Here is a 9,931-nt window from a genome sequence, read left to right on the forward strand (position 1 = left end):
GTCTATTCACTACCATGATGGATAGTGCTGTTCATGGCTTCAGGAATTATGTTCCCTGATATTTTCTTTATGGTGACCTTATAATTCCTTTCTGTGGACACTTTATGCCATCTGAGTTCATGAATATTGCTGGGGTCTATTCACTACCATGATGGATAGTACTGTTAATGGCTTCAGCAATTATGTTCCCTGATATTTTCTTTACGGTCGTCACGGGAGGTTTCTATCGTTAAGCTTTACAAATTCATCTGGTGGTCAGAATGTTTTATTTATTGCAGATAAATTATTGTCTTGTTTGTTGTTCTCTTTGCACCAGGTTTCACAATTCACCAATTTCATTTGAATTAGCTAAAGTTGCTATGCTTTGCTTTCCCTTTCCTTTTGACCTAATGTGAGCTATAAAATAACATGCTTTAAAGTCTTGATATCTCAATTCATTCTTGATCTCTAACTGGATTTGTCATTTTTCTGCAGAAAATGGACAAGCAAGACGCTGGAGAGCAATCCGCATGACATCAATTTTAATTGTTTTCTTCAAAGTTCAAAACAAGTGTTGGTGAATCCTTTTTTGAGGAAGGGTGTGGGTGAAAAATTATTATGTAAACATTAATAGTAACTTCAATGTTACGTAATAGTCTAGCAAGTTGGAACTCCAGGCCGCTAATTTATTCTCCAATTTTCTTTTGCTGTGCAACCAACATGACAAATATACGCGTGATCTTGGGAAAATAATGCTTCTGGGAGTCTTGAACTTCTTTTCACTGCAGCTGCTAGAGAAAGAAAGCTGGCACCTTGTCTTTCTTTGCCTTTCCTTCCCAAGGCCCTTTATTTTTGTAGTACTGGAAAGGTATTAAATCCTCAATCTATGTGATAAAAGACATTTTTTTTCTATATTTCTTGTTTTGAAAGCTAATAGACGATTTATTTGTTGTCCCTGTATTTCTCTTCTATTAAACACTTTTTGGTCGTCTAATGATTATTCTTTTCAGTTTCTGATAATTTGCCTATAATAATAATTAAAAATCAAATCAAGTATTGTATAAAGTGGATTTTACAATATATTCTTCTTGTAAATTGCTTGGATAGGAGCGTTATAATTATAAAGACCAAGTTGTGAGGTGAAAACAAGTATTATAATTATAAAGAAAACTACGTTACGAAGTGAAAGTACTTTACACGTGTGGATTGTACATCTCTGTGAGGGAGGGAGGGCGTTTAAAAATGATAGTGAGTGTTTTTTAAAGTAATTTTTATTATAAAATATATTAAAATAATATTTTTTAAATTATTTTTAATATCAATATATAATTTGAAAATATTTAAAATATATTAATTTAAAATAAAAAATTAAAATTAAATTAAAATTTTTTAAAAATACTTTTCAACTACGATGCTAAATAGTCAGGAATATTACCTGACTGTGAATCTCAATGATGAATTTCTTTCATTTTAACTCCGAAAGTTATTTTTTCCTCTATTAAGTTCTTCAATTGCAGAATTGGTAGTCCATAAAGTTATTTGTTCCTCTATTAAGTTCTTCAATTGCAGAATAAATAATAATAAAAAAATCAAATCAAGTATTTTATAAAGTGGATTTTGCAATATATGCTTCATGTAAATTGCTTGGATAAGAGTATTATGATTTTAAAGAACAAGTTGTGAGGTGAAAACAGGTATTATAATTATAAAGAAAACTATGTTATGAGGTGAAAATACTTTAGACACGTGGATTGTACATCTTAGTGTTTGGGAGTGATAATAGTTATTTTTTAAAATAATTTTTATTTTAAAATATATTAAAATAATTTTTTTAATAATTTTTTATATTAGTGTAGTAAAAATAATTTAAAAATATTAAAAATATATTAATTTAAAATAAAAAAATAATTTTTTTTTTAAAAAAAATTTTAAAAACATTTTTCAATCATAGTGACTGTGAATCTCAACATTACATGACTGAATCTCAACGATGAATTTTTTTCATTTTGACTCCTAGAGTTATTTTTTCCTCTATTAAGTTCTTCAATTGCAGAATTGATAGTAGATTGCTTTCTGTTTATTAGCCAGGGGAGAGATTAAGAAAGAAAGGAAGAACCAAGATGAAAAAAAAATGGTGAGTTCAAAATTGGTGCGGAAGTGTAACAACTTGTGTCTTTTAATACAACTTGATCTTTTCCATTAATCATGCGTGTAAAATAGAGTTGTTTTTTACTTTGTCAAGGCATCCCTTATATGGAGTCCTTCCCAAACAAATACAAATTGTACACTGCACCCGTTCCTTCCAATATAGCTGAAGATATTTCATGGCTAGCATGTCTTGTTTTCAGGTTTGACTTAAAGATATTTCATGGCTAGCTTGTCTTGTTTTCAAGTTTGACTTAATGTTCAAACTCCTTGTTTGTATGAAAGCAACACCGCTAGGATCACTTCTCCCAAAGACAACAATGCAAACTCCTTGTTTGTATGTAAGCAACACCACTAGGATCACTTCTCCCAAAGACAACAATGTCACAAGGATTTGCCTCATCAACACTAAATCTTCACAACTTCACTAGTTCATATCTTTTCCCATGTCTTGGATCTTATGTGGCCACATTGTAAAACCAGAGCCTCACAATTATTCTCATTGCGGTCTGATCTATGCCTTGGCACGATGAGCTGCAAGAATCCTTATTGTTTGCTCATCAACTTGATCTTCCTCACCAATGATTCTAACATTAAGTTTCAACCACTCCTCCAATATCATGAACAGACAATGATTTGTTGGCATCACTGTCATCATCTTCAGCATCAAGTTGGTATTAAAACACTGGTTGCGTTCTAGTAGACCTTGTGAAATTGAAAGAGATTGATGATAAATGATATACACTACAAGATGATCAAAACGGGGGATATAGTTTAAAATATCTCAAGTCGGCTGCATTAAAAGAAGCTATTGATTTAAAAAGATTAGAGTCGGTCACATGAACGGGGCTATTGATTTAAAAATATTAAGTTGGTCATATGAGTGGAGGCTAAAGAAAAAAATTAATATGAAAAAGTCCGTCATTTAAACCGAGGCTAATTAATTATAAGTTAAAGTCTATTGTTTGAATGATGGCCTGTTTGATTTATCGAAAAAAAAAATATAAGATAATTTTTTGGATAAGGTGTTGATTAAATAAAAACCAAGTTAGCTATTTGGATGGAGAATTGATTAATTAAAACGAATTAATTGAGTACAGGAATTTAGCTAAATGAAAAATAAATCTGCTACTTTAGACAAGACTTGATCTAAATGAAAATCAAATTCAGTCTTTTGTAGGGGAGTATATGTTAGGGTTAAAAGTATGTAATGGCCATGTTTAAAAAATTACAATGAAACTTTAAAGTTTGAGCCGAAAATATCTTGTTATTATATGGTGTAATTTTAGAAAATAATAGAGTGGAAATAGGTGTTATTATTATTATTATTATTTATTAACATGGATATTTTGATCGGTTTGCATATACTTTGATTAATCCTGTAAATCATGAAATTAATGATCATGTAAACTTATAATGGTCATGAGAGGATTCAAACTCGTGACCATTAAAAAATAAATTCAAGACTGGATTAGTTAAGTTACGTGAAGTATTATTTTCTTTGTTCATGTGGTATATATAAATATTTATTATTTATTAATTATTATATGTATTGCATATTCACTCTAACCATATGGACAACACTAATTTTGTTGTTTCCATTAAGTAGTTTTGTTATGGATATAAATCTTGTGCAGAGAAAAATTGTATTTATCCATGTATATGAAGTATGGTGTGAAAACTTCTATTGTTAGTTTGGTGTATTTCTTGTATTTGTAATATATTAATGTCATATATGAAATTAATTAAAAAATTATAAACTTGTGATGGATTTGTCTTGTTTGAGATTATATGTGTATAGTCACTATATGAATAAAAAACTAAATTGACTAGTGATACACTTAAGGATATATGTGGAAATAGATAGTTGTGTTTGTAGTATTAATTTCATACAGAAAATTATAAGATAAAATTTGAAGTAAAGGTAAAGTGTCATATATAAAAAAATTTATTAAAATTTTACTAAATTAGAGTGTTATGTCATTTTAAAATGATATATCAATGGTGTGTTGAAATACATGTGAAATGCACTATGAGTGTTGCTTGCGACAAAAAAATCCTTTTTAGGTAGAATATGATGATAATCAGGGATGCAAATTGAATATGCCTATAAGTGTTGAAAATTTACTATTTATTTAAAATCAATATATATATATATATATATATATATATATATATATATTCTCCATCTCTCACAATGCTTATTGTCGTAATAAAAAGGTTTATTTCAATCCTTTTTTAATTTTTCAAATGATTCCTTTTTGGTCTTTTTAGTTTTTTTAAATTTAATTATGGTACAAAACTTTATTTTTTTTTATTTTTCAATCCTTAATTTAATAGAGAACAGAAAGAGTCATCAAATTCTAATAATAAAGAGAAATTGTCGTATAATATTGATTTTTACTACTAAAATAGTTAATTTTAGTATTAAATGGTTCTATTTGAGAAGAATTCCATTAAGGTGTCTTTAACATCATTATTACTTGAGATATTAAATCTATACTTGAGAAATTTAAATCCAATCAAGATCTATAGATTTTTTTTTTGTTGCTAGATTCTAAGTTTATAGACAACATGTTGTGTTTTTTTTTTAATTTAAAAAAAATAAAAAAAACATTTTTAAAAACAAAAATAAAAAGAGGTATAGCGTGTTGAGCAAGCCTTTTATTGATTGGCCTGGCAAGCACCTAGTCTTTATTTTTATTTTTTTAGAATAATTTATTTTTTATTTAACTTTAAATACTTATTTTTTTACTTAGCTTAAAAAAAAATTAGTTAGCCCTTTTTTTTTTCTATCTTAATCCTTCATGCATGTCTTGGTTGTTCTTTTATTTTTTGAAAAAGAATATTTCATGCAAAAATAAAAAATAATTTTAAAAATAAAAAATTATTAAATTCATTTTTGCGCATAACCCGGATTATGAATTTAACTATTTGATTAGAGATTTTTAAATAATTATTTTTATTAATTTTATTTTTTAATATTAAATTAATTGAGATTGAGATTGAGTTTTTCAATTTATTTCTGTTTTTTCCATAGAATTATCTCTACAAATTTTAGATATAAACTCATATTAATTTAAACAAATCTAATATATTATATTCTTAATATAAAATTAAAAATATCATTCAATGTGCCGCGGCTACGGCGAACCACGTCCTTGAAAGATTGTCTAGCCTTTTTTTATTAACATAATGAAACCGAGCTGCGCTAATGGGTCAGCTACTTTATTTACTGTACCAACAATTAATTAATAATTGTTTAGATTTGTAGCTTTGCAGAGATATAAGGTGCCATTTTTTTATTTCTTTTGCACCAAAATAAACCCATGTTTCCAACATCTCTTTCCAATTAATGTTTCAATATCTTCTTATCATTTCTCTCCACACTTCCTTTCATTTTTGAAAAAAAAACAACATATCCTAAAATTAATAATGTTTCCATCAAGCAATATTTAAAAAATATATCATCTAATATACTGTAAATTTTGAATGCATGGCTAAATATTATTATTATTTTTTTAAAAAAAGCAATATTCTAGTATCATATAAGATGAGTGTTGTACTGGTGATCTTCTTCAGCGGAAGATCTTGCAATTCAGACCGCGGGTGCGTATAGGTAAATACTTACTTACCCCAGAGAACGTTAAATTTGAGCAGTATGGTCCTACAACACTGCAATTAACCAACTGCGACAGTCCATAGCATCTATTTGATCATGACGCAATCTACATAATGCCCAGAATGACAAAAGCTGTGATGGATATGGCAATACCTGGTCGTTTTGAGTATTCCTAGAGCTGACATTCCTGTGGAGACAAGAAGAGAAATTGAAAACATTCCTGTGGAAACAAGAGCACTCGCTGGGGATATATGGTGGTGGCTTGTTCACCCAGTCCTCAGAATGTCTCTCTCTGTCTCTCACCATTATGTTGGCATTCGCAATGCTCGAAACAGGAAGAAAAAGAATGTTACACAAAAATGAAGAATTATGGCATGATTTGTCTTCTTTCACCCTGTTACTGCAAAAGGCTATGATAGAATTGGCTGCTTTACTGGTGGGACTCCTAATTGATAGTCTTTAACTTTCCCTTCTTCATTTACTGGTTTCTTCTAAAATGAAGATTCCACAGAAATTGGACCATCCCAGTTATGCAGCGAACCTACAAATCTGCAAAAAAAAAATTATCAGTTCATTGACCACAACGGAAGTTAATCACAAATTTACAGCTTGCAGATTTACCGTAACCTATTAAGCAGAGATCGTGGAAAAGCATCTTTAAATTTCACAAGCTTTTTTTTTTTTTTTTTTTGTTACAAAGGAGAGGTTCGAACACAGAGACCTCTTACGCAGTGGGGGGACACTAATACTAGTTTGATAAGGCAAGAAAGCATAAAAAACTATTAGTAGACTTAAATTTCACGAGCTATTTTATTTTTTTGTTACAAAGGAGAGGTTTGAACTCAGAGACCTCTTAGGTAGTGGGGGGACACTAATACTAGTTTGATACGGCAAGAAAGCATAAAAAACTATTAGTAGAAACTTTTTTATTCTCTAGGTGGAAGCTTCAAGAGGAAATATTCATAAATAGATCCTTGGGTAATTAATGGAACATGAAGGTCCATATGACCTAAGTTTTCACAGCACTCCAACCTTAGAAAAGACAAGAAAACAAAAACAAACAAGAGATATTGTTTCCATGAACCCAAAAGTTAACTAATTTTTAGTCCAAGATTTGTGGTGCGTGGAATTTGATAAGCTGATTCTGGTTTTTGTATTTTTTTTGAATTAGACTGTTCATTAACAAATGAAACTGACTGCACATCAGGCAGGCATTTCCACAGAAGTGTATGTAGAGGAAGGGCAAGGGAGGAATCTAGGTTCTGTCAAATGCCTATTCACACCAAGACATGCAAGTTACAAATCTAAACAAATCAAAAGAAGAAAGGTGGATAGTAGAACAGCTTAAATAGCGGTTCAATATGAAATACCTGCTGATCCTTGGCTATTGTTGTGTCACCTCTGAGTTCACCCGTGAGCCACCATGAATCTCTGCCAGGGGATTCACAATCAAGCCGCCACCGCCCTGAAGCCGTAACCTTTGGTTCCCCAAATTGATTGTTTCAGAATGGCCATCAGCTCTATGGCGCTCAACAGCTGATAATGGAGTACCCCTGGATGAATAAATCCTTGAGTTTGAATACCGGCCTTCTGTTTTCTTCCAAAACTTGGAGCTCAAGAAGTCTGCACCAGGTAGTAAACAACATGTGGTTCTCTTGGAATCTGTGTTGGTCATCCTTCCACTAGATACAGCCAAATCATATGATATCTCATCCAGCGCCAACTCTAGGCCACGCACACGTGTCTCAAGGGAATGCATCCCATTTTGCGAGCTCCCAATAAAACTCTATATGTTATAAGAAAATGGATGGAAGAAAGCATAAGCCAAAAACCATAATTAAAATACACTAGTGCTTGAATCAGCAAGTTTAACAAAATGTTTTCAATTATGTTAAAAAATGAGATGAATAGTTTATCATAAGAAATCTAGATACGTTGACCTTCACTAACAAAGTACTAATAAGTTATTCTAAGATGAAGCCCAAGTTTCCAGTCAGTGAAACCAACCTGCAAAAGATCTAGCAGGCTAGATTGCTGTCTTTCAATCTGAACAAGCTGGCATCGAATCAAAGATAAATCCTCACACTCGTTGTGGTTACTATGGTGATTTTCAGTCCCACTGCTAGCTGCAACAGTAGAATGAGGGCTCTCCTCATGACAAGGAGCCACACGAGACCCAGACTTGAAACCACCAAATTTAAGTTTCTTGTCATCCGAGTTCTTACTAAAAAGGGATCGTTTTGTTTCTGGCTTTGCAAACCTATTTTCTGGAACTTTAGCATTTTTCATCTTAAGATCATTTTCCCCAGCTGCAGTTGAGGAAATGCTATTAGGAACTGAAATTTCAACTTTCCAGTCCACCATCTTCTTCTGGTCCACTTTCCCATACATTGCTGGATTTGTTCTCTTGTCAGTGCTCTTTAAAGGACCTCTCTTCCTAGCTGTGGTTGCTATTATTGAACTGTCAGGGGGAGTATTCTTGAAATCCAAAATGGATTTTTTCCTCATTTGTGGGGCTTCGGAACCTGCAAGGTGAAGTTTTCTGGATCCAGATCCGTGGCGCCCGTCACTTGCATCTTCTGTGATCATAAAAGACTAAATTTAGAAAAGGGTTACACAGACAAACAAGAACAAAATCCCATAATTCGCAACACGAGGATCCAAATAACGCCATGCAGACGATTAAAACTTTCAAATTCATTTAACCATAAATCTAAAGACCACAAAACGACCAAAACAGGGCAAATTCCATTATTCATGTCAAATTAATCAGCAGAAATTAAAGATGTGGCTTGAAATCAAAAGAAACTTCCAATTCAAATGCATTCTTATGGTCCCATATACTAATCAACAAAACCAAAACAAATAACAGATTCTCCAAAAAATGTCCACAACTACAAAAGATCAAATCTAGAAAAAGAGAAGAAAATAATCACCCCTTATTACCTCTGGAAGAAGCCAGTGATCGAGGAGGCGGAGATTCCTCCTCTGAAACATCCGGAACCTGTTTCCATGCCTCTATTGTCTCATTCATCACCTCCCTTGCAGCCTTCGCCTAGATATTTTTTTTAAAAAATAAAATAAAATCATGCACGGAAAGTTGCACTAACACAATCAGATCAGAAACAAAATCCAATAAAAAAAACCTTATCAAATCTCCGACTCTCGAAAACTTTCAAGCACTCACTCTTGAACTCAGCAACACCATCCCTCTCCACAACAGCCAACTTCCTCAATGCCTCGGCCGCAGCTTTCCTCGAATTCCAATCCTCAGCACTCAAAAACCCAACCAAACACTTAACCAAACCTCCAGTTCCTCCTCCAATCCCTCTCACTCCACCAACACCAATCACACTCCCTACAACAACCAATCCTGCAAACTTCGCTTTATACCCTTCACTCTTCACCAGCCTCTCCAATCTCAGCAGCAACACTTTTCCTAACCTCCCCGGTTCTGGATCCGGCGCCGCATCGATCGCCGCAGCCAGACACAAAGCGGATCCAATCTGCGCATTCAATTCCTGCTCCGTGAACACCGATTCACTCAACTGCTTCAAAAATGCAGTAGAGAATGGCACTTTGGTGATTTTGGAAGCGAGAGAGGTCATTGCTGTCAAACATTGTGAGCGGATGATGGAGGAGTCGGGGTCGCGGAGACGGCGAGTAATGTAAGAGAGGATTTTAGGTAGAGAACTGGAGAGAGAATTAGAATAGAGATGAGAGAGAGTCGAGAGAAGGTGAAGGCAGTGTTTGCGTACTAATGGCTTGTCGGTAGAGTCCGTGGAGAGGATGCAAGAGAGGAAAGTAGAAAGCGCCGTGTTATCGAGGGACTCAGCGATTCTTTCTATTTCTCTTGACGCTATAGCGTACGTGTCTCTGTCTGATAGTTTTGTTATCAGCATTAGCACTCTAAGCTTCAGCTTTTGTGCCATCTTTTCTTTTTTAAGCTTCTGCTGTTTGTGGTGGTGAGATCAAGGGTGCTCAGGCGGTGGTGCTGATGGAATTAGTGGCAGCATTGCCGGTGGAGGTAGTGCTGGTGGTTCGGTTCGGTTGGGCGTGTTCTTTTCTAGTGTGGGGAAGCTGTGTCAGCGAGTATCATATGCTGATAGGTGGTTACGGCAGGGGGGATTTGACGAGAGCAAAACTGATTAAACGATGTCGTTTTGATTCTAATTCTGATGGGTG

The 9,931-nt window shown here is 33.3% G+C and overlaps 1 protein-coding gene and 1 long non-coding RNA gene across 2 annotated transcripts in view; one reads left to right on the plus strand and one right to left on the minus strand.

The window, feature by feature from the left end:
- The window catches only part of LOC105138289 (uncharacterized), a 2,011-nt gene extending 1,063 nt beyond the window's left edge, over nucleotides 1-948 (plus strand). The window contains exon 2 of the long non-coding RNA XR_844741.1: nucleotides 475-948. This is a non-coding gene — a long non-coding RNA (uncharacterized LOC105138289). The remainder of the gene's footprint in view (nucleotides 1-474) is intronic.
- A 4,843-nt stretch (nucleotides 949-5,791) lies between these two features.
- On the minus strand, nucleotides 5,792-9,931 carry LOC105138292 (microtubule-associated protein TORTIFOLIA1-like). The gene is made up of 5 exons (XM_011044340.1): nucleotides 8,893-9,931; nucleotides 8,693-8,801; nucleotides 7,754-8,325; nucleotides 7,117-7,532; nucleotides 5,792-6,295 (listed from the first exon to the last, which is right to left on the minus strand). Exons 1-4 carry the CDS (start codon nucleotides 9,676-9,678, stop codon nucleotides 7,131-7,133), a joined length of 1,869 nt encoding a protein of 622 aa, XP_011042642.1. The 5' UTR covers nucleotides 9,679-9,931; the 3' UTR covers nucleotides 5,792-6,295; nucleotides 7,117-7,130.

This window comes from Populus euphratica, unplaced genomic scaffold (genome assembly GCF_000495115.2).
Source record: "Populus euphratica unplaced genomic scaffold, PopEup_1.0 scaffold77.1, whole genome shotgun sequence".
Lineage (NCBI taxonomy): Eukaryota > Viridiplantae > Streptophyta > Magnoliopsida > Malpighiales > Salicaceae > Populus > Populus euphratica.